Source organism: Lineus longissimus, chromosome 6, assembly GCF_910592395.1.
Source record: "Lineus longissimus chromosome 6, tnLinLong1.2, whole genome shotgun sequence".
NCBI classification, from domain to species: Eukaryota; Metazoa; Nemertea; class Pilidiophora; order Heteronemertea; family Lineidae; genus Lineus; species Lineus longissimus.
Genome location: NC_088313.1, coordinates 12,705,412 through 12,730,048, shown reverse-complemented (window position 1 = coordinate 12,730,048; position 24,637 = coordinate 12,705,412). Strand labels below are relative to the sequence as shown.

At 39.6% G+C, this 24,637-nt stretch overlaps 1 protein-coding gene across 5 annotated transcripts in view; it reads left to right on the top strand.

Annotated features, from left to right (window-relative positions):
* LOC135488913 (cilia- and flagella-associated protein 43-like) overlaps window positions 1-24,637 on the top strand; it is a 50,507-nt gene that overhangs the window by 10,148 nt on the left and 15,722 nt on the right. For 2 of the 5 annotated variants that reach the window (XM_064773844.1, XM_064773846.1), the window contains exons 9-21: window positions 483-712; window positions 1,449-1,708; window positions 1,962-2,140; window positions 7,626-7,775; window positions 7,937-8,064; window positions 12,326-12,680; window positions 13,212-13,337; window positions 13,486-13,590; window positions 13,912-14,070; window positions 17,312-17,356; window positions 18,064-18,136; window positions 19,308-19,325; window positions 23,703-23,794. In XM_064773844.1, coding sequence (XP_064629914.1) covers window positions 483-712; window positions 1,449-1,708; window positions 1,962-2,140; window positions 7,626-7,775; window positions 7,937-8,064; window positions 12,326-12,680; window positions 13,212-13,337; window positions 13,486-13,590; window positions 13,912-14,070; window positions 17,312-17,356; window positions 18,064-18,136; window positions 19,308-19,325; window positions 23,703-23,794 — 1,920 coding nt within the window. The remainder of the gene's footprint in view (window positions 1-482; window positions 713-1,448; window positions 1,709-1,961; window positions 2,141-7,625; window positions 7,776-7,936; window positions 8,065-12,325; window positions 12,681-13,211; window positions 13,338-13,485; window positions 13,591-13,911; window positions 14,071-17,311; window positions 17,357-18,063; window positions 18,137-19,307; window positions 19,326-23,702; window positions 23,795-24,637) is intronic. The other 3 variants (XM_064773847.1, XM_064773845.1, XM_064773848.1) reach the window with 3 other exon arrangements.

The window sequence follows — 24,637 nt, the reverse complement described above, 5'->3', positions numbered from 1 at the left end:
AAAGTACCGCAACGCAATACAAGGCTGGGGATAGAATGCTGTATACTTCAGGCAGGTCTGGAACCTTACCATTTTACCTATCATGAAGATAAACATACAAGGCTGGGGATAGAATGCTGTATACTTCAGGCAGGTCTGGAACCTTACCATTTTACCTATCATGAAGATAAACATACAAGGCTGGGGATAGAATGCTGTATACTTCAGGCAGGTCTGGAACCTACATGTACCATTTCACTGTTCATAAAGATATACAGCTTATCATTTGGTGAAATATCAAGACTTTTGATAAGGTTAACTCATTTATGTTGGTGACAAAAATTCAGTTGTTTTCTTAAACTAAAGGCCTACGCCGTTCGTTAAGTTTAAACAAATTTGTATTCACAATAACTGCACTACAGCATTGTGTATTAGTGGAATTCTAACCGGACCACAAGTACATTACGAACGGCGTACCCTTTAAATATTTTTTCTTCTTACAGACTGTCCGTGAAGATGGGGAAGTCCAAGCATGGGACATAGAAAGTGGAAAGTTATTGTCGACGATTCCGATCGGTCTGCATGCCACGGCTTTAGTGTGTTGCCCTGTCAGCAATATTGTCGCCGTCGGCAGTGGAGCAGGCCACATCTACTATATTGACTTCACAAAAGTCGACCAGCCAAGGATTGTGAAGAGAATGCGAGTTCATGCCGGGCCTATTAAGGCAATGGAGTAAGTACATGTATACATCTATATCTCATAAAAGGAGCCGAGAATATTCGCCCTCGATGATATTCAGTTTGGTAATAGACCCGTACAGTGTATTTGTTTATTTTGCCGTGCGACTTGTGACTTGTTGAAATGACGTGACATCACTGCGAATACATGGACAGCTCTGGGAGAGCTATTTTCATTCGGTGTCATTGTTGATGCCAAGACAACCAATAAAAACTGCATAGCGAGAGACTAACACTTCTAAAGACCAGCACCATGATTTATTAAAGATTTGTAAAAAAAAATTGTAATTGAATTCTCATCATGTAAATACGTACTAAATATACATTTCAGTTGTGTAGACAAATATAAAATTACTATAAATACTAAATTTTAGCAAATTTGTAACTGCAGTACAGCATTGTGTATAACTGCCTTTCTATTTTGCTGCCACCAGTAATTACAAATGGCATACCCCTTAAAGGGACAATATAGGCAGCAGCTAGGCAGGCAAGATAAAGTTACTCAAAGCTGCCAATAGGGGTCTCACATCTCGTATCAGTACGTCGAAATGATTCACGCTTGTACGAGGAACACATTTAGTGCTGAATCTGACATGACCCGGGGCCCTTACCATGTATATTACTTTTTATTAGCCACCTGAAGATGGCCAAATTAACCCCTCTCCTCTGGCCTATAGTCCCCCTTTTAGCTCTAATATGTATTTCATTCAAAATATCTTGCTTTTCTCAAGTTACGACATCAACGGACACTACCTTATCTCTGGCTCCGATGATGGTCATGTGATCATTAGCCACGCCCGTGCCTTCCGTCGCTTCGAACCGATGGGCCACACGACCACACCCAACGATTGTGATGTCGTCGCCATATGTACTTACACCAAGGAGAAATCTGGTGTGATCCAAGTGATTGCTACCGTCAATGACAGCAAGAAGAAGAGGAATGGGGCAACGAGGATGATTATCTTTGAGCTGACAGAGAACATAGCCCATGGTAGGACCGGCTTTCCCATTGACCGTTTTAGGCTTAAAGAAAATTTCATTTTCACTAGTAGCCTTCAGGTTAATGGCAAGTGTTGCTGCTAATACCAATTTATTCTGCATCAAAGTTTGAAGGTTAAGTGATGTATTTTGACCAGGGATTTATGGAAGCAAGTACATATTTCCTGCTAAACAAGGACAAGGTCATATTTTAACAGATTTTGCTCATTTTATGCAAAAATCTACGATTTTTCTTTTCTTTCCAGATCCTCCATATGCCAGTCTCAAACACGACCTCCTTGACGATAGCATAAAGAAGGTCATTTTCAATTTCACCACTCCGTCCTACGGCGCCGCATTGACGTCTGGTAACATCTTCTTCTGCCTCGCCCAGAATACCAAACACATCCATAAGATTATCATACCAGATGAAGCTCCAAAGAAGGTGAGTGTGGTTGTCAATTACAACCGTTTCCATAGTTTGTTTGATTGCTGGTAGATTTGGTGGTCAAAAGGTTAGACATAGGACTATAGTCTATTTCTGAAAAAAATGGCACTCTAATTTTTAGTGATTTCACACGGAAAGAGCAACATTTGTACGAAGTGTTATACTCAAGTTTCGCACGCCTAACGTCCACTGTAGTAAGCCAGTTGCTAGGCCCATGACGGGAGTAAGTTTTTCTCGGCCTCTACTGCATTGACCAGCAGTGTCAATGGCAATAGTGGCTTGAATAGGTGAAAGACACCCAGCAAATGAGAGTGGAGGATACTTCCTTTGTGTCTTGTAAGTTACTACAAGTACGGCGGACAGTCTTTATAATGGCTATTCACATTCAAATACTGGAGGATTATAGAAGGCCTAAAAATTACCCCATTACGGGCCTAGAAATGTGCACTATGTAAAGATCTGGCTGGACGTTAGGAGTGAGAAAATAGAGTATTTCATCTTGTACATCGAGTACAAAGTATCGAAGAATACATACTTTGCCAGAATCGGACCAAGCATGACAACGAACAAGCCAGCCATTTAAGGCAAACAACTGACAGTTTTTCCCAACCATTATTGGCTTTTTTGCGTATAGTGCCATTTTTTCGTGAAATGGAGTAAAACATGCAAGCTTGTTTGAGCATTGCCATAGCTTCACAGAATGAAGGTAACAAACAAGGTTTTCAGAGATTGCTTCAGAGGTCAGCTGGCTGAGAGAATGGCCACACCCAATGTTGGTTTGACCCTCTCTGACTTTTCTATTCAGATACAACATTTTTGGTTAAAAAATCACATTTCGTACTTAGAACACCAAGATAGTGTTTGAATTGTGACTTTTTTATCATTTTCATCATCATCTAATATCTAATGTAATCTTATGCAGTATGCCTTTTCCATTTTACCGATGTGTTTCGAATGTTAGCTTCGTCAGGGACGCAGTGGTTGGAACTTGTGGTTGCGAAAAAAGATTCGAAAGAGGCGCTCAAAAGAAGTATGAACGTACACTCTTTAGAACGACGCCCTTAAACGTCTTTGTATTTCCCAAAGTAAATCAACCATCCTGGAATAGGCACAATGATCTAATATGGAGTCCTTGCGTCACCCATTGCCCCTGTCCCATTTTGCACCATCAATAATTATTTTAAACTCTCAATGCCGCCCTGCATGTTTTTACTGTATGTTCAGTCAAAAGCCTTCGTATTCATAAATTTACTGTATCCATTGTACAGGGTGGCCCAGAATTCTTTTCCTTTGGACATTTGAATTCTATTGTGCATCCATTGTGTGAGGGAAAATAATTCTGGGCCACCCTGTAGAATTGTTATAAGTGCATGTTTTTCACATTGGGTATAACACTAATCATGTGCATGTGTAATACATTCTTAGTAACAAGTACATGCAGTTGCATCTGCGCAGATACATGTTTTATAGACTTGGATTGGTGACGTTTACATGATGCTGAAAAAGCAACATTAGACATGTCAGATCAAAAAGTGTGTGTAAAAATCAGACAAATCATGGTCAAGATTGAATCCAGATTGAATCCAGATTGAATCAAGGTCCTATTCGCACCCACCAAAGTAGTAGGATTCAATCCGGGTCATCCGATGTGGATGTGGAAACGTTATGCATTGTGTAAACGCAATCTGTGCTAAAAGTTTAGTGCATCAGTATCACATCAGATTTTCCTAGCATATTGTTTATCTAAAAAAAACCTCTTCAAATCATTGTCTTTAAAATGTTGTCCAAAAAGATCAAAGCCTGATGATCACTCTTCTCTCCAGTGATCTCCATGTTTTCGGTTTATGAATGGGATAAGGTCTCTTCAGTCTTATTTTTGTCATTCATTCAATGGGTGATATGAATAAAGACTAGCAAATGCTTTTACTCCGGTTTTGTACAGAAAGGCCTAGTGTAAATGTGCATGGAGATTTAGATAAAAGCATTTGCTAGTCTTTATTCATATCACCCATTGGCTGATATGAGTAAAGTCTTAGGCAAATGCTTTTACTTCAATTTTGTACAAAAAGGCCTTGTGCAAATGTACATGGAGTTTAAGATAAAAGTATTTACTAGTCTTTATTCATATCTCATTGATTCGAGGAGGAATGGTCTTTTTGGGACACTTGGATGGAAAGAAAATAGCTGGGGTTTTCGAGAGAGACACCCGTATTTTAGCAGGATTTGGGAAGGCAAGAAGAGTTCTCAGAAATCGCAACAGAGTCACGTCACTAGCGACATCATTCCATATTCCATTTCACATCACTACGCTACGGAAAATGGTAATTTGGGACGGATACCCCTAAATTCTCCCTTCCTGCTGCAGCATTAACATTTTTTCCTCAATGATATTACGTCAGGTAGAGAAACAGTCGTGCCACCATTCACATCACCATGTGCGTTATGGACATCACCATGAACATGATGTACATCACCATGGACATGATGCACATCACCATGGACATGATGTACATCACCATGGACATGATGCACATCACCATGGACGTGATGCACATCACCATGGACATGATGCACATTACCATGGACATGATGTACATCACCATGGACATGATGCACATCACCATGGACATGATGTACATCACCATGGACATGATGCACATCACCATGGACATGATGTACATCACCATGGACATGATGCACATCACCATGGACATGATGTACATCACCATGGACATGATGCACATCACCATGGACATGATGCACATCACCACATATGTGATATATGTGAAGAGGTGAGTATCAATCTCATAGGTTCATTGCAAAGTTAAGCATCCCGTAAACAACATACACCCGCAACAAGAATCGATGATCAATGTGGCTTGCATTGCAACCTGGCGATAACCGATTTTTCACGCAGACAAGCATTCTTTTTATCTTTTGCAACGATAATTGTTGCAAGTTGCAGCATGAAAAATTGCTTGTTTGCGGGGTGCTTCATTGTTTTATCTTTCGTAGTTTGCATTCCGTGTTCTAAGGATCCTCTCCTTTCTTTCTCAATTGAAGCCCAAGTAATGCATACATTGAAACTTCACTAATAAGGAAACTCAGTTGGAACTGACCACTGTCTTTATCAGAGAGGTGTCCTGATTACAGCAGAGGCCAAGTTGTTGAGAAATGCCTGAGATCAAAATCACTGTACCTTGTAGAGGGTGTCCTGCTGACAGAGGTGTCCGCTGTAGGGAGGTTCCACTGTTCTTAGATTGACTTTCAAATCAAAGTTTGCAAAGTCACTAGATTTGTTGAAGTGCACATACTGATAAGCCCCCTCTCCTCACACCTGGGCCTGGTTTTATAAGCTACATAACCGGCGCCCTGGCCATCAATTTGACGTGTGATTTCCACAGGCAGTTGACATGTTCCTGTTGTCAACTGTTTTATTGTCAGTATGAAGACCTCCAATGCCCGTAGGCAGAGCATAACGGTGGCAAGAAACGCTTAATATGTGGGGATCCTAAGGTTGCCAATGTAAGGCCTAAGATTTATGAATGAATGGTTTGGAGAAGGATTGCTTTGACTTGAATTTGTGACCCGTCACAGCAAAACCAGGCGCATGTCGCTCTGAGCTTGAGAGGTTGAGACGGACTGTTTGTTCATTTCTCTATTGTTTCCCTTTTGTGAAATATGAGCACATGAATTTCTTCCATTATCTCCTGGTGTCATTTAGGCTCATCTTCTGTGCAACAAGCGCCTGGTTTTGCTATAACGCCAACGGGTCACATTTGTCTGAATTATGTCTTGTTATGCGATGATTCCTTTGTCATCTTTGACCTAAAGAAAATGAATCTCTGCATAAATATTCCAGTTCATTTACATGAATTTGCATTTTGCCCTGTCTTGCTTCTTGTTCATGCATATTTTCATGAGCCGTGACAACTCTATGATGCCTTGAGTGATTCTGAAATTGTTCTCGAGTATTATTCTGCCAATACCTCTTGAGAATATCTTTAAAGTTAGACCAAAACTGGGGTCCTCAGTTAATACGGTGATCTTGTTGTAAGATTCTCATTTGAAAAAAACATCCAGTCGACGAATGGTGAAAAAGGGGCGACATGTTTTCAGTTTGTTTGAATTTTTTTTCTTGGAGCAAAAATTGACGAGGCTGAATCTCAGAATCACTACCGTTGCTATCTTTTGCATTATACCAAGAATCAATAAAGACTTGTCTTTATTAACTCTTGATTATACTAACCTTTTCTGTTGCTGTATGAGTCATACTAACTGCCATTTTCAGATCGTAGTCGGCACCAAGAAATATCACGGGCGGAGACAGGCGGGGCGGGCCCAAATATTGGTATTCTTAAAATATGATCTCGTAGTTCCAAAGAAACCACACTTTAAGTTGTAGTCCTAGGCAAGGCATACTGCCTTGTTTTAGCCACTCACTATTAATAAAGCAAAATATCTTTTAAACCACCTGTTCAAAAAAAGGTTTCAAATTTGAGTATATCTAGTGTACAGGTAATATCTATCTTATGAATTATTTAATAGAATGCTGAGTTGAGTACAATAGGTGTCCACCTGAGTAGTAACTTGAGTAAACTGTGAGTATCTTTGCCACAAAAGATAGTTTCTTAGTACAAGGCAAAGGGTTTAGATTTAGGCATTTCTTTTCTTTGTGAATAATTTTTTCCTTTATATATTCTTTTTCAATCGACAAATGGTGATAATCAAATATTTTTCAGTCTTAGAAATTAGTTTGACTAAGTAATACAATTTTCTTCTTCCAAGTTAATAGTTATGTAAGCAATTAAATCACATTTGTTTATTTTGGAGGTCATTAACCGGGTTTTAAAAAGTTAAAGTAAAGTGGTACAATTATACCCCTGGTACAATTATGGCCCCTACCATGTAGAAGACAGCTAATGGTATACATTTTGTAATGCACACAGCAGCAAAGATTGTACTGGGCCCAGTTGCTCAGTCGGCATTCAAGCCAATGGCCAGTGTTAGCTCCACCAAGCATTAGTTGATGCCGAAAGAGCAACCAGGCCCTGAGGCTATAATTGTACCATCTTACCTTACACTGTGCACATCCCAAGTGAGTCAATGGTATGATCTGTTGTGGAGGGAATTGAGATGAATGGAAGAAATATGGTGGGAGTCCAAAGCTTCTGTTGACTTCTTGTAATTCATAACTTTCATCAATTCAAATGTAATATTCTCAATTTTGATCATAAATACTGATGAAAGGGAACTCTCTTGAAACCATCCCTGATAGCTCTCTTGGAGAGTTGGCAGCTCTGAAACAGAAACTGTTTCTCTTTCTGTACGGAAAAAAAAGTACCAGTGGTTTTTCCCCGGACAAGTACTTGTACCTCGGTGTGTCATAATCAGATGTCTTCAGCAAAGAAGCGTCCTTAGTTTTTGCCAATATCATACATAATCTGTGTCACTTCTAACATGTTTTTCTTACTCTCTTCAGGAATACAGCAAAGACTCGTACCTGGAGCCTGAAGTCACCATCCCTGCACACTCGCTACCTAGCGGCATGGTCTGTCTCTCCGCTCACCAGAAATGGTTGGCTAGCTGCTCACCAGATGGCGCTGGCCATATCAGAGGAGTCGGAACTATGGTATGTCGAGTATAATTCAAATTGTCAGTGTCAATTGCCGGCAGTCTCGTACATCAGGGACATCTTTCAGGTTTCCACTATCTGGCCCGTCATCAAGGCAAAACCAATACAAGATTTGACGCATCCAGTTCACAATCAGACATATTTGATTTGTCTTCCAGGAGCGCACTGTCGATATCAACCCTCACAGTTACACGACGGGCGGTGTCCACAGCATCAAGTTCTCCTTTGATGCCCTCCATGTTGTCACAACCGGTTTTGACGGCACCCTGGCGTGCTATAAATGGGAGTAAGTAGTCCGGTTTGCGTGTGAAGCGTTCATTGTGAGGAGTGACTGACATAAATTGTTGATACTGTAAACCACTCAATTTTTGCATGTGTTTTATTTTTTGCAGATTGTGCAAATAACCTAAATTCGCAAAAGCAAAAAAAGTAATGAAAAACTATCTTTTTATTGAAAAAACAGATGAATAATTTGGTATTCCACCAAAATACACATCATGAAATTTATTTATACATAGAAATGTTTGCGAATTGTGAAAAAATTTAAAATGCGAAAAAACTTTGAGGTTTGCTGTCACTTTGCAGTATTTGTTATTTCCAACCAACAACTGCATGTACCATTCCTTACCCCTACCCTTAGCTCGATCTCTTTGCATGATAGAACAGATTTCATAACCTTGTAGATTTCCACAGTAAATTTTCTCCCTGTTTACTTGTATTAGAATGAGCTGGGAACTGATTATATGACAAGTTGAGATGTTTTAAAATAAGTAAACACGTTATTAAAAAAAAGATTGGAACAAGTGTAAATTTCAAAATTTCCCTTGATTGAATGTCTGGGGAAATTAGGATTCTATCATGTACTTTTAATCTCCTAGGTATTAATGGTCGTGGCTTCTTTAGAATCATATCATAATCTGATTACAATAGAGCCAGCCACTTTTTCCGGGGGGAAATTTTTTACTGCTCCACCGGCTTTTGCAAATAATTCTCGAACATTTATTGGTATCAGAACCCCCCTCCCCCTCCCCCACTCATTCCCATCCTTATTTTCTGCACGATATGTTCCTAATAATTTGTTTGCCTCATGTTTTCCAGTGAAGGGTGAGTGTGCAAGTCTACTAATACACCTTTAAGGGTGTGACTAGTTTTTACTTAAGAGGACAATGTATAGGCAGCAGCTAGGCAGGCAAGATAAAGTTACACAAAGTTGCCAATAGGGGTCTCTCACATCTCACAGTACGTCGAAATGATTCACGCTTGTACGAGGGATATAAGTTCTGAATGTGACATTACCCAGGGCCCTTTATAATACTGTGTATATTAATCACCTGAGGCTGAAGATGGCCAAACTAGCTCCTCTGCTCCTGCCTATAGTCCCCCTTTAAATAGCTGAAGTCCAATCGTAAATGTCTTGCCTGCATCGTTTGGGGCTCTGGAGCACAAACTGCTGGTCAGATTTCTTTGAAGATTTTATTAATCCTTGCTTTGTGACCAAAAAGAAATTTTTCATTCTAATACACAGTGACAAAATCAAGTTTTTTGTGTGTATTTGTGTACATTGGCATTTAAGTGCATTGAAATCCAACATTTTCTGCTCTGTACAGTTTATTTCTTGACCAATCTGGATGAAATGTGCAATTTATTATTTTTTTGTGTTCAAGTATGAGGCAGAAATGTCCTGAAACAAAATATAACTTATCTAGGTGACCCCCAAAATGACCATCATCAGCAGGCATTGCTGAAAACCTTTTTTCATTTCTGCACCGACATTTAATGCTGAACCCCAAACGCAAAGCTAAGATTAATAAAAGTCTTGCTTTAAAAAGAAACCCAACCAGTAGTTCCCACTCCAGAGTCTGGAAAAATTTACTAATGGACTATACATGTACATTGTAACTATTAATAAACAAGAGGACTGAGGATTCTTTCTGACAAACATGAGAAGAGGCAGGACCAAACAACTTATTTTTGCGATTGTGTTTTCAAAGAGTTAAGTGATTTTATTGAGATGTCATTCTCTTCTGCCATCATAATTTTCTTTAGTTCGAAACATCATTCAGAAAGATCAGAAGAAAAAAGAGATGGATATCTTGCAACAAGAAGAGAACCTTGGCTTTATTATATGTTTTCTGCACAAAACAAAAGAATCATCAGTCCTCATCAGCCTAATTGTAGGTTGGCCGACATCAGGGTTTCTTAAAGGGCCAAATTGGGCATAAGACTTGTTGGTTTTCCGTACAAAACTGGCTTCCAGCAGGCCCTCAACTTCTCCAAATAAGATCACTGAAAAATCATGGAACTGCAAAAAACAATGCAATAGAACGGAGGTAGCCTTTGGCCTGCCTGAAATTTACAAGCCAAATCCAAAAATGCCTCGCAACACTAGCGAAAATAATTAACAAACATCAGAATTAGTGTGATGCTACCTGTGGCGGTGCATGGTGGCAAGCAGGATCATTATCCTCCTGGTCAGCTAAATCCCACACCCAAGTTGTCCCTTTAACATCATGTGGTTCCTGAGCAGTTTTGGAATAAGGAGGTGTTAGGGGTGGGTTATTGGTGTACTATAGTCCATTTCACGAGCAAATGAGATCAAGACATTGCACACAAAAAGCCTGGCTGGAAAAATTTGACATAATTTCGTTTCAAACTTGTCAAATGGCTTATTCCTGGTCGGATTCTGGCAAAGTAGATATTTGTTTGACAATACTACAGACTTCGATGTCTCAAATTAAAAAAAAAATAAAGGTGTTTTACTGGCTACTGCTACATTTTCTGTGTGTAATCACCAAAAATCTGGGTGCCATTTTCTCGTGAAACGGATTATAAAGGCAATGTGGTTTCTATATATTCTTTCACAAAAACATCCAAGACAGAACGCTGGAGCTGGACATGAAGCTTAACTTCTCCTCGGTGTCATGGCTATCCACGTACATGTAACTTGATTGCTTCAGATCATGCTTAACCCTTGCATACATATATGAATTGGACTCGCAAAAATGGATACTCATACGATTACTAGGTGTTAAAAAAAATATCTGTCACTTTTGATTTCTAATAACTTCTAAACTAAACCGAGTAACAAGGGTTGTCATAACTCATTACGCAACTAAACCTTTATCAGAAAATATGATGGGTGTGGCAGTTGCATGCTACATGTACTAAAATTTGGTCCCTATCGGAGAAGTAGTTCAGAAGTTATTAGAAATCAAAAGCGACAAATGTTTTTTAACACCTAGTATATAACAGACCAGTCTTCAAGTCCAGACTTGGATGCTAGTGACACATATTTTACTTTGTGCTTTACTTTGGGAAAATTTGGGAAAGTGTCTCGGGGTATGTGTGAAGGGGAAAGGAAATATTAACCCCTGATTTCCTCAGGATGAGTTCCTAATTGGTGATGTGTATACCGGATTTCGGTTAAAACAAACAAACCCTACTGGTCCTGTCGAGTCCACTCCATGCAAGGTTTACTGTATATTTTGCTTTTAATGCTTGTTGATTATACAGTCGAACCTCTTTGTTACGGACACCCTTGGGCCTGGTACTTAATTGAGAGATGTCCTGATTATAGAGGTCAACTTCAATGGAAATGACCAATTTGGAACAAAGTGCAGTGTCCTTGATAAAGGGGTTTTTTCAATGGAGAAGGTGTCCCCTGAGGGAGGTTCCACTGTACTTGGATATTCAAGTTGGTATTCTTGAAGTCCAATATTCTTGTTATTTCTTTCTTATAAACTTAAAGTATAGGTGTAAAATAGATGTCAAAATGAATCATACACCATGCAGTAACCTAATGAATGCCCTCCTACATCCTTTTCAAAAGGAATTTTCACCGCCTTAGTTGATAGAGCATGACATGTGGCATAAGCGTGCCACTTGGAAAGCTTGGCTTACAGATTAGCAACGCTTTTAGGTTTGAGTAACTATCCTTGATTGATACCAGAAGATGAACTTGGCTTCTGCACTTGATTATTATCTGGCTATTTGAATTAAAAGAATTGTATAAAACCTTTATTTTTATACTTTGAAAGTTTGACAAAACTGTTCTGCTTTTCTGTATTCTTCTTTGCCTTGGTTGAATTGCTTGTGAATGAATGTCAGGACGAGTTTCCCAAAAGTCCTTTCCCTTTCATCAATGTGCTCTTGTCTGCTCTTCTTTTAAATATTGAGTTGTGAGCACGTGAGCCAACTTGGCTCATTATTGGCTCTTGAGACGATATTGGGGTGATTTGTATTGTAGGAGGAAACCAGGTAACCCAGTGGAAACCTACGCTGTCAATCAAAGAGAGTCGCCGTGTCTATTGCATGAGTACTGGGACAGCTGGACCAGGGATAAAACCCGGACCTCAGAAGTGACCTGAGTTGTCCACATCTGTTCTCCAAATGAATTTAAATTGCAACACACTTTGTTTAGTAGATAAGCAGCTACAGCTTCAGTCATTTCCATTAAAAACGCCAGCGATGGTTGAATGAAATTGAGCCATTTTAGGTCTTGTCTCGGCATAGACGAGTAAATCTTACATTTCCTCTTCCCCGATCAGATTTACCAGCCATGGAGCGATGAAAGCAAAGTCTGCGCATGAATTGGCGCGCAAGCACCACATGCAACACATGTCAACCACAGAGGAGGAACACCAGACCATCCAGGGTATGGCCGAATGGTCACCCATGCCTTCCCGGCCCGGCACCCTCACAGGAAAGACTGAGGGAGACCCCGATGATGAGAAGCCCAAGACCCCGGAGGCAGAGGAAGTCTACACCACACCAACCCCGACTCCAGGGGCCGACTCCACCTGGATCGAGATTAGAGAAATGGAGGCGCATCAGGAAGAGGATAAGAAGTACTCCGAGAAGAAGAAACAACTGAGGACGGAGATTAGAGAAATGAGGAAAATTGTAAGAACATATTTTGTATTAGTTGCGCCCTCTGCGCAGATATACACATTACTCAATAGTGATGCCCTGCAGTCAAGCCCAACTCGTCTACTTATGTTTTCATTGTGGGGTCACCTCCTTTAAATTTGACACCAAATCTGAACTAGATTCTTTGTGTCTCATGCAGCACCAGGTGGTAATTGTCGGGTACATCACCTACCTCGGGTTTTTTCCATCACAAGTATAAAGCTACCAGGGAACTACAATGCAAGAGTCACTGAGCGTTAGCAGTGTAAGACTACTAGATTATGACACAAGGGGATTTTGCACCAATCTATATAACTTGTTTATCATTTATTCACAGTAAAAATATCCCAACAGCAGGTGTAAAAACAGTGAGGACATTTGATGACAGCCTTGACAAATCCTACCAAGCATCAGTTGGTGGAGTTCAAACAATATAGTGGGTTCATTTTTCTGGTATGATCAACACTAATCTTTCTACCGCAGTGTAGAGTTCTTTCTCCATTGGCACTTCTTTTATGTTTTTAGATTCAAACCATGATGCGTGAAAATGATATTGTCCCTGATATTGAGAAGTTGGGAAGACATGAGTTCGACCTTGACCTTGAGGAGCAAGGTCGTCTGCAAGCTGATGGTCAGGCTGAAGTCCAGAGGGTAGGTTATCGTGGGGGTTATATCAATTGGCTGCTGTCATCAGTGTGTTAGCAATGACGTGTTGCAACTTTTGATTGATGGAAATAAAAACATATTATCATTTGTATGAAGCAGTTTGTATATCTGTCTTTTTGTCTTCCTTCTGCAGATTCGAGAGGAAATTGAACTGGACAACCTTGCCAAGATGTACCTGAGAGAGTTGATCAAGAAGGAGTGTTGGGATGAGATGGTCGTCAAGGGAAGAGCCATCGGGGTAAGGCTCAATGGTTGCTATGCCGCCATGTGTAGGAGTGGACAAGCTGATGAAAGGGCCAGCCAGCTTTATGAGACACTCTTTACTTCCAAACTCCTATCTCTAATGCCAGGCACATGGCGAGAAGGCACTGAGTTTGTACCCTATATTCAACTAGCAGGCGGCTGACCAACCGGCCGCATCAGAAAGAGGTTACCAGCGGGCCTTGAACCTTTGACTTCCCATTCACGAGGCAGACACCTTAACAACAATGCCATCGAGATCAGTATTTATAACCTGAACATTCTCTGCCCACTTACATATTTCGTTCTCTCTCGTCAGGCTTTCAACTCCAATCTGGAAGTTGCCAACTACCCGATGCGTGAACGCTCCGAGGAAGAGGTCGAGGAACTGGAACGAGTGACGCTGCAACGGACAGTGGAGATAGCCGAGATGAAGGACCGAAAAGACGTCCTGGAACAGGGCAACAAATCATCAGCAGTACGTTATCAAAACTCCTCAAAATGTTTTTAGCACAGAAAGAAGTGGTTGTAAATGGCAAACTGTTCTGAGATGATTTTAAACACAAATTGTTTCGAATAATGAACTACAAAGTTAAACCTTTCTAGCCCACTGACAACCAATTTTTTCTGTTAATCTGCCTGCGCTTGACATTGTGTGATTGTTTTCTAAACAATACTTAACTTTTCATCATTAGAAAAGTGCTCAAAATTGTTTGAAAGATGATATAGAAGAATCTGTGCACACTATTTTGTGGTTTTGCCTCATTCTAATGGTTGCAACCATCAACTTTTTCATTTTTAATTAACCATGTGTGTTTTTGCCGTGTTTAATAGATAACATTTCATGTAAGTACATAAAGTCCCGTCATTTGTAGCCTTTTATAAATTCCCTGTCATTAGAAATAATTTTTATGGTATGTAAAGTTGGTAGGAACACTTATGTAAAACAGTCCTTAGGGTACCCTGTATTTAGCCACCTGTTACAATTATTCGTTTAGAAACAATCAATTTGACACTCCATTCATTGCCAGGGGTGTAGCTAGCTGGGCCCCCCCCCCCCCCCCACCAAAAAAAGTCACCAAAAAATGTGTTAGACGGTGATTTTGTCAGAAAAATATAAAAAACTGTAACTTTGCCTCTCAGAGAGCCTTTTGCTTCCCTCAAGAGCAAAAAATAGCTACGCCCCTGATTTCCCACATCCATCGTTTTAACCATGTTCAGTCCATCACTAGGCTTACCTGATCAACACTTATCTTCCTAACTTTATATGATAGGAATCATAGTTCAATAGATTGACGAATGGCTTCCATCACCTTTATTTCAGAAGAAAAAATCTAAACTGATTTCTGATAGGGAGCAGCAGGTAATGGTTAATGCAGCGACTCCTGCCAAGGCTTTCCCCAAATCTTTGACAGAATGGTTGCCTCATTGATGTCACTTTGTCACCACTCTGCCTCTGACAAGGTGGGTGTGTGGGGCGATGTCAACTTGAAAAAAAACACTGCATATTGTGAACAATTGTCCAGAAAGAGTAGCTAGTACATAATTCTCATGGTCAACAGACTAATCCCTTCGACTTTAACACCTTAAGTGCCAAATGACGTAGATATACGTCTTTAACTCTCAACCGTTCACTGCCCAATTACGTAGATCTACGTCACCAAACAGAGGGTTCCATTGACTGCGGTAATCATCTCTTTGAAACGCTGTAAACTCCATCTGCATATGCAAGAGTGACATCACTGAGGCAAACAGCTAAAAACCTGGCTTAAAAATTTAACCCATTTCTACGTTTACAGGGTGTGGCTTCATTCCAGCATGCTAAACTCTTGAACATGTCAAACATTTTGCATTTGGTGTATGGGACAACTGGAGATGAAACTCTTCAAATTGATCACCTGATTTGGTCAACATATACCATAAATTCGCCATTTATATTTTCACCTGCAACCCCTCCATAACATATATCCTAATTCCCGCCCTTTCAGCGTCAGTTTAAAAAGACTCCAGCCTTCGATGAAGATGACGATAGGTTTCTGATGTATTATGAGGTCAAGCTTTCTATAATCAATTTTCTGATGATAATTTGGTATCATTGGCTATCTTATGAATACATACTGGCACTGTAAACCACAAAACTTTCGGGGAATTTGTAAACTACAGTAGAACCTCTCTATCGAGGACACCATCGGGACTGACAAATGTTCTCCGTAATAGAGAGGTGTCCTGATGAGAGAGGTCAAATTGAATGGTAACAACCAATTCGGGACCAAAACTAGTGTCCTTCATAGAGACGTTGTTGTTAATAGAGAGGTGTTCGCTAAGAGAGGTTCCACTGTATCTACAAAAATAAGAGGCGAGAAAAAAATATTTTGGGGTTGGGGAAGGGAAAGAAATTTTAAAATCTGTCAAAATGGAAATTGTTTGTGTTTGGGATGTTTGTTTATTTCTGCAAATCGCAAAAATAAAGTTTGGTGGTTTTCAGAAGTGGAACCCACTGATGCCAGATCACTTGACAAGATTTGAATAGATCATTTTAGAAAACAATCAGTGGGAATTATTAAACCAGATTTTCTTCAACTTTTTTTACTTTTGGCACTCAGTGTGTAAGAACAGTGCACTACACTCTTTGAAATAAGGGTTTTCGAGTTTTGGGAAAACCTTTTAGGGGGGTTTTAGCCAACGCAAATATGCACTCCACAGAGGTGTTTCAAGGATATGAGGAACTCTTTGACGCTTTCACGAGCTCAAAAACTTTTAAGGGTTCTTCATGTCTCTTAAAAAACCTTCGGGGGTGCACATTTGTTTTGCCTGTAAAACCCCAATATAGTGGAACCTCCCTTAGCGGACACCTCTCTATTAAGGACAATCTCTCAATTAAGGAGACTAGGTTTGGTCCCAAATTGGCTGTTTCCATTCAATTTGACCTCTTTTATAAGGACACCTCTCTAGGAGATCACTTGTCAGTACCAAGGGTGTCCTTAAAAGAGAGGTTCTATATATGTACTAGGTTTTTAAAAGTAAAAAAAACCTTATTTTTATGAGTGTACTGGTTTAACTAGCCAATGATACTCGGTTATCCTGCATGCTTCAAGTTTTTCAGAATCACATGAAAATTTTGTGATTCATCACGATATATTCAGCATTTTGTTTCGTTCCATTCACATTCTGTTTTTCATTCCCCTCCATTGCATGTGCTTGCAAAATCCCATCAGACGAGAGTGGAACTTTGGCTCAAGTGCCATGTCACGAAAAACAGGCCATATGTAAGATAATTTGTCCATGGCAACACTCCATCCAAAACATCATGTGAATTGAATATTGATGTAGAAATATTCAAAATTGGTTTTAGAGAATATTGTTGGACTATAGTCTGTTTTGATATTCTTGCATGGCATGACGTGCTGTGTACGTCATCGCACGCCATGGGGCCATCTACGTAACGTGCTATGCACGTCACCTGCACCAAAAGGGTCAAAGTGACGAGATTTTGTCTCTTCATGTATCTTTCCATGGTTCCACTGCCGTTCTCTTACCCAACAGTTTCAGTATCGTTCACACTACAGGGTGGCCCAGAAGACTTTTCCCTCACACAATGGATACACAATAGAATTCTATTTGTGCAAGAAAAAAGGTTTCTGGGCCACCCTGTATAGCATGTTCTTACACTTAAACTAACAAATTTTACAAATTCTGTTTGTGCTGCTTGGCTTAATCAGGAAGAGCCATTAGAAAAGGCTGTGAGAGAAAAATTTAATTTTCCGGTAAGTTTGGGCCAAGTCTCATGGATCATTGCCAAGGATAAAGTTCCTGTTGTCATGACATGGAGTAAAGACAGAACACGTTCATGAATCCTATGATGGTGGCTTTGTTAACCCTTGTGGTACACTGAAAATTGCTTAATTTTCGTGACCATTTTATTGCGAATAGCCTTGATTCGTAAAAAGAAAATATTTATTGATTTGAAAAACGGAAGAAATTTCGTGATCTTCTGAAAAAAAATCATGATTTTTTTACTTCTCTGGAATTTTTGTGAATCCCCTCCAAAAAGTTGTAAAAAATGAGGCATTTTTCAGTGGCATGTATCATTATATGGTGTCCATGTATTGAATCATGAAATAATAAAGAAATGTTTGAGGAGTGGACCTCCATGCTTTGAACATATACATGTACATGTAGCTTGGTACTTGTTCGTGAAAATGATAATTCATATGAAATTCATATAAGCTTGTGTTGTATTTCATGTAAACTGTACCTGAATTTGGAAGTAAAAAGTTTCTATTTGATTTTGAATTACCTTCAAAGTCAATCAGTCTGTTTTCTTGCATAACACCCTTTCTTTTGTGGCTGAAACACGCCTTTGAAAAAAACCTTTTGAAATGTTGGCCTGACTGAGGTATTTGAAAATTCACAGCTGCTCCTGATATGATTCTAGTAAACACTTTTCTGATTGTTAGCTTTATTTTTCCAGCCTGAGGAGGAGCCACTCGATCCTGATGACGTCAGTGACGGGAAGGAGCAACCCTCTACCATTGGCAGTCTAGGTAAGGAAAAAGAGAAAAAAACAATGCACATTATCTAAGCCAAGAACTCTCCAAAATTGAACATTTGTTGAAGTGAATTGGTAAAAACACAGCCTGTATTTTTGTGTGTGCATGCACTGAACATTCTTAGAAATAAAGGTTTTCAAGCTTCTGAAAACCGTCATAGGTTTTTTCAATCATCGAGATTTTTGGTCAAATTAAAAACCCCAAATGGTTTTGAGTTGGTGAAAAAATCTTACTTAAGTTAGGTTTTTACGCTTCTCTGAAAACCCTCTATGGGTGGAAATTTCTGGCGGTCGAAAAAATCTTTATTTCTAAGAGTGAAGTTTCTCTCAATAAGGCAACAATTTTCGGCACATCTGTTTGAGTTATTTACCTAAAAATTAGCATGAAATAATGTGTTCCCTACCACAGATACCTCAGCAATGGCTCCTTAACTTTGCCTCCCACTCGAACCTTTTAAAACCCCAACCGGCAATCCTTCGAATCCTGCTCCATACCAATACCTTGATCATAATTATGTATTAATTGCTTTAATCATAAAAAATTCATTCCTTTTCCAAATGCTTATCCCGCTTATTCAATATCCCGGGAAATGGCTTTCAATTACATTTTTGGGATATATGTTTTGTGTTTTTTGGTCCAATAAGGAGACATTTTGTCACAGATAGCTGTTGATCATGTTGATGTTTCGGAACATCAGAGGTAAATTTTAAGTTGTCGCTAAAATAAGAATCTCCACTGAAAAGAATCGTATTCTTTGGTTTTAAGGCATTATTTATTGGATTTAGGATCAGAGTTGAGTATTCTGAAGGTGCAAAAAACAGCCTCACAGGGGTCATGAATATTAACCCTTGAAACAATTGAAAAAGAAATTTGAATTTATTTTGCCGATTTGAGGACATGTGGCGCCCTCTTTCACTGTTAAATGATGTGAAAACCATGTAATTTATAGGGCAGCGGGAGTTGAGGTATCTAATGAAGTGACTCTAGAATACCATAGATCAGCATACTTCAGTTTTTTCACTAAAAAAGAGACAGTAAAGCTTCTTTGCCCAGAGAAGGACACAGGACAACGTTGTTTCAAGTCACCAGTTGGGTCAGTGACATTGATAGTATAAAAAGCCTGAATTCATATTCCTAATTCTTTCCCAAACTGCTATCGCTGTAGGCTATTCAGATGATAAAGGTTAGTATACTTGACCATCAACCATGTCAGCGTTATTCATATCATTGTTTAAGAAAATTGATACCTCACTGTCGGTATTGGCTGTCTCACCCAAACCACTCGGGTGGAGCTTAAATGTAGACCAAAACTGAGGCGTAGCCGAGGTTTTGGCCAATGTTTTAGCTCCACCCTCGCAGTTTTGGTGAGATAATCAATACCAACAGAGAGGTATCAATATCTATTCTAAAACACCTCAAATCAAATAACGAATATCGTGGTTTTTGAAATGCTTCCATATTTTGCACCAACCCAAGCGGTAATGGTAATTGCCTAACCATTACTGCTGAATTCAAAATGAGGCTTTATTGGCACGTAGTCCATTTGCACTGTATAAATGTGACCCGCCTTGACGAAACAAGTCGCATGACACTCCGAGCTGACAGGTTGAGACGGACTGGTTGTTCATTTCACTATTGTCTGCCTTTCGTGACATCTGAGTACATCAATTTCTTCTATTGTGTCCTGGTGTCATTTTAGGCTCATCTTCTGTGCGACATGCGACTCATTTTGTCGTGGTGGGTCAGAAATGTGCAGTTCAATCTCAGCCCAGGTGTATTAAAATAACTGCCAGTGTATAATAAGAAAACTGCACGAGTACATCCAGATCTCACGAGATGATTTCTCCGGCCTTAAAGCTCGAGACTGCAGTTTTTTCTTGTGTGATCCAGATATTTTTATAGCATGGGTGGATCACCCTCCTGGGTCATGCGATATTTGTTTCTTGCATTTTCAAAATTGTTTCTTCAAAATACATGCTGAAATGTTATAAAGGGCAACAAATACTCTCTTATATTGTAAAAGACTGGCCCCGGTTCACTTCGTGTGATTTTTCGGAAAGTTTGAATGAAACCTTCGGGGTAAAATTTTGGCCTTCAGTGGTTCTCCCGGATCAATGCACAGAGGGTATATGATGAAAAATTAGGGACACATAAAATACATCACGGTGGAAGTAGGAATGTGCAATTTAGAACTGTGGTGGGATTTTGGTTATCCAGTATTGAGTTTATAAAGATGAATTTCATTATTCCGACTCATCGTTAAATTAGAATTACTTCGACCTCCTCAAATTGAAGAACATTTTCAAATGTTCAGATCCCTGCAGTGTATGTTGTGACAATACCATTGGTGGTATTCCTTCCGGTTTTCCATCACTTGTAAACAAGACAGTCGCAGTTTAAAATTCCAAAAGAGGATTCAGCTGTATCGATGCACCATAGTGTAGTTTTGCAGTAAGCTAGTGGCTGACCAAATCTCCTAGGGGGTGCAGTGTGTACCTTTTCGGGGCTCATGAGGTCGGTTTTATTACCAGAAAAAACGACGAACAAGTTAAAACGACCACAGGGAACCAATCACGTGTTGAAGAGATCAAATGACGTGTCATTGTGACCTCATTAGCTGGCTCTGTTAGCTCATAACGCATGAAGTTGTGTGACATCATTATCGTCAACAGCAGTCGGCATTATTCAATTTGTTGTGATGTTTGCACAGGCCTTGAAAAGGTACAGGCCTTGCTGCGCCCTCTACAGGGATAAATGAAAATTCTACTACCCATTTAAGGGTGTATTTATACATGTACCCTTAAAGGGGTAGTGGACTACTGACATTGCTGAACATGCATCCCTCCTAATGCTGTTTATTACCCATTCTTCCACATATGGTTACTGGTAGTGGTGGTATCATTAATGCTTATTACATGTTGTCCATGCACTTTAGGAAATGTACCTGCAACCATGTCACCCGAAATGCACCGTAAGTCACTTAAATGTCGTAACAATTGGTCTGCATGTACCCTCTTAACAGTTAATTACCATAATACCACACAGTTAATTACCATATTACAATGTACCACATATTTATACTGTCTAGTTTTAAACTGGATGGCTACAATTCTAAACATTCTTGTATAGATCGTAATGATAATCGTCTTTTTCATTTCTTTTTCATATTTCTGATAACATTTTTTTTAATTATCAGAAGGATAACAATCTGTCTTTAGTTATTTTCTCCCTTAAGGCTGTGTATCCACAAACTGTTTGCTTGTGGCATTTTTCTGTATTTATTTTTTCCGTATTCGCTTGTGACCCAGTGATCGACGCACCGCACACAAAATCAACCTTGCACTTGGTTTGGAACATACTTTGCCATTGCCATTGGAGACATTGAAACAATGCCACTGGTCCGCAAGGAAACAGTCCATGGATATATACACAGCCTAAAACTCTCCAGTCCAAATCCAAACAATCTGCAAAGTTTCTATTGTCCATGCTCACCTCAGATTTAAAATGATAATTAATACCTAGCAGAAGGTTCAATTGATGGGTACCATGATTTAGAGGTTTTTTGAAAGCAGATCCGTTTGGCCGGATAAGACCCTAGCCTGGAAATACGGTGCCGGTCAAGGCCATTGTCAGGCACCGAATTTTGATTTTAGAGGTTTTGACAGCTAGGTACACATGAGTTGCTGTCTGATTCTTTGAGTTGACAGGTACAAACTGCCAGTTTTTACAACAATAACCCAATCCATGTCAGACAGCAAAATCCTGTGTTACAGGCACAAAACCAACACCTCTGACACTTTGTCAGGGTAATTGTAGCCCAAGAGTTAATTGTAGCCTCGGGGTAATTGTTATTGTAGCCCCGTGGTAATTGTAACCCCTGCCTATGATATTGATTGATATCCCCATGCATCAAACAATGCAGGGGCTACAAATAAACCGGGGCTACAAATACCCCATTCTACTACAACTAACACTCATTCCAGGCTTGGCAACCCTTAGAAAACTGTCAACCAGTCCAGCGGCAGTCTGGTGCATAAAAACAGTGTTTCACTCTCCAGGGTCTCTGGCGGAGGCTGCATTTAATGTACCCTCAAAGTAGTCAGAATTTGGAAAGCCTGTGAAATGATCAATTAATCAAAAATCAGGCCTGTTCCTGCATTTCCGCAGCCTGTTAGAAACTCATTATTCCTTCCCTGTTAACCTTTGTTCTCACCTACTTCTTCTGTCCTGTCTTTCCAATCATTAGCTGACGACCAATATGACTTTCCGTCAATGGGTAAGAAATGATAATTTGCCTCGAGGCGGGCACAAATAGCACTAATCACTGTCTGTATATTATAATGTTCAAATTTAATTTCAGCACTTTTTTAAAAAGGACATTTGATTGATCGAATTGCTTCATTTGGGCACATCAGAGAACCAATTTTGCACTTCAAAATGACAATTGTATTCGCTATAATTTTTTATTTAGGTGTTTGATGTCACTGCTAAAGTTCCTAAGGTTTTGAAAGTTTCTGGTCACCAATGATTAAATTAAGTTTATTCCTCTGTCATAAATTCTATTTTTCAAATTCATCTTTAAGAGTTGTTTGATTGATGTCATGCCATTCATAGTCATTTTGAGATTTACGACATGACTGCACTTGCTCTCAAGTTATATTTCACTACATGTATTTGGTTTAGAGATCCTAGAATGATTGGGTATCATCATGGAGGTATTACTGATACCTCCATGGTGTCATAAACCCACTCACCTGTTCTTCAAGTTCAAGAATGAGAAAATGTTTCTGAAACTTGAAAGTATTCATCAAGTGTTTTTTTGGGGGGGGGGGGGGGGCATACTTTCAATTTAATAACATACACACATTTTTCTGATTTTCAAGACCCCCCCCCCCCCCCATACCTAAAAGTGGTAAAAAATGCAGGGTACACAAATGAGCACCCAAATTCTTGACCCCCTTTCCCCATCAGATGCGTATGTACTAAGATTATGACTCCTTTATGGCCTGTAACCTGCAGTTGAGACCAATATAAGTGACTTCACAGTGCTCACAGTACTTGCAATTTTTTCATAGCTGCTTTGTTGACAGTCAGAAAGTACTTGTTTGGACATGCACACAAGTAAAATGGGAACCCACTTATTTTTTATGTCCGGTCGATTATCAGATGAGGGAATTATAGAGTCTGGGCGCAATCCTATCTGAGGTGCGTGTAGAACTAGCCATAAAGTGCCACTCAAAATGGCTGCGACCCACAATTATAATTGCTGCAATGTGTGACAAAAATATCTCTTCTCTGCGGGTAAAACTGGTTATCGCTGATGGGTTTGATATTGATTGAAGGAGAGTGCGATCACTGATGATCATCTCAGGTACCTGCAATGACCAATGCAGATGGGCGATTTTTGGTCGCATGCAATCATGATTGCAGGTGGCTGTTATCAAATTCGCTTAATTTGGGCAGCTTAAGAATTCAAAATCTGAATTTTGTTTTGTGATTCTTGTGTATCTGTTAAACAATCTTGTATCTGTAGTGACGACATTGTGTTTGTTTTCTTCAGGTGCCCAGTATGGTGGTGGCAGTGAGCTGTTCTACAGTCAGTTTGAGCTCTGCACCAGGGAGCAGAAGATCAACCAGATAGTTCTGTTGGAGGTACGTCAGCTGGCATATATTGCCAAGCCAGTCGACACAATAGTGGCTAATATTCAAATATGACTAGTAAATGTTTTTACTACAGTTTTCTACAGAGATGGCTAGTGTAAATGTACATGAAGTTTAAAGTAAAAGCATTTACTAGTCTTTTATAAATATCAGCCAATGTCCAGTTGACTTTATAAATGTCTGTCAGAATTGGGTTTTACGCGCATATACTGTGACGTGTTGACGGATATAAACCGGTTCAGGGCGCCTTTACAGAAGGCCTATTTTACTTTCAAGGCCGTTATATTGTATAGAGTTCACATTTTCACATGCAACTTGTCACTGTTAAATTATCATGTGTGTCAAGAAGAACGAACAAGTCATTTCCAAATAGCAGGCTATGGTATGATTCATGATGTCGCTTTTCACCCTCATGTCATGTTTTCAAGCCTTCATCAGTTACTCGTGACAAGTGACGTGTGTTTCTCTGGACTAATAGACTTATGTGTAACAGCTGTGCATCCACTGGTGGGGTTGACCATACATGTAGGTACCGCAATTTTGGCTCGAACTCAAAATCCTAAAGCAATTAAAACACTTTCCAAATTAATTGAATGCTCATTTAAAACCTGGGAGGCTGTTCCCTGGAAAACAAAGAACAGACTCAAGCCCTTGAAATGAGCATTCACTAAATTTTGAAAAAGTTCTAATTGCTTTAGGAATTCAAGTTGTAGCCAAAATGGCGGTACCTGTGGTCAACCCGAAAAAGTGTACAGTACACAGTATGTGTGCAGTGTAAGTGTCAATTGAAGCACTGAGAAATAAAACACCACAGGTCCATGCTCTGCTGTCTAA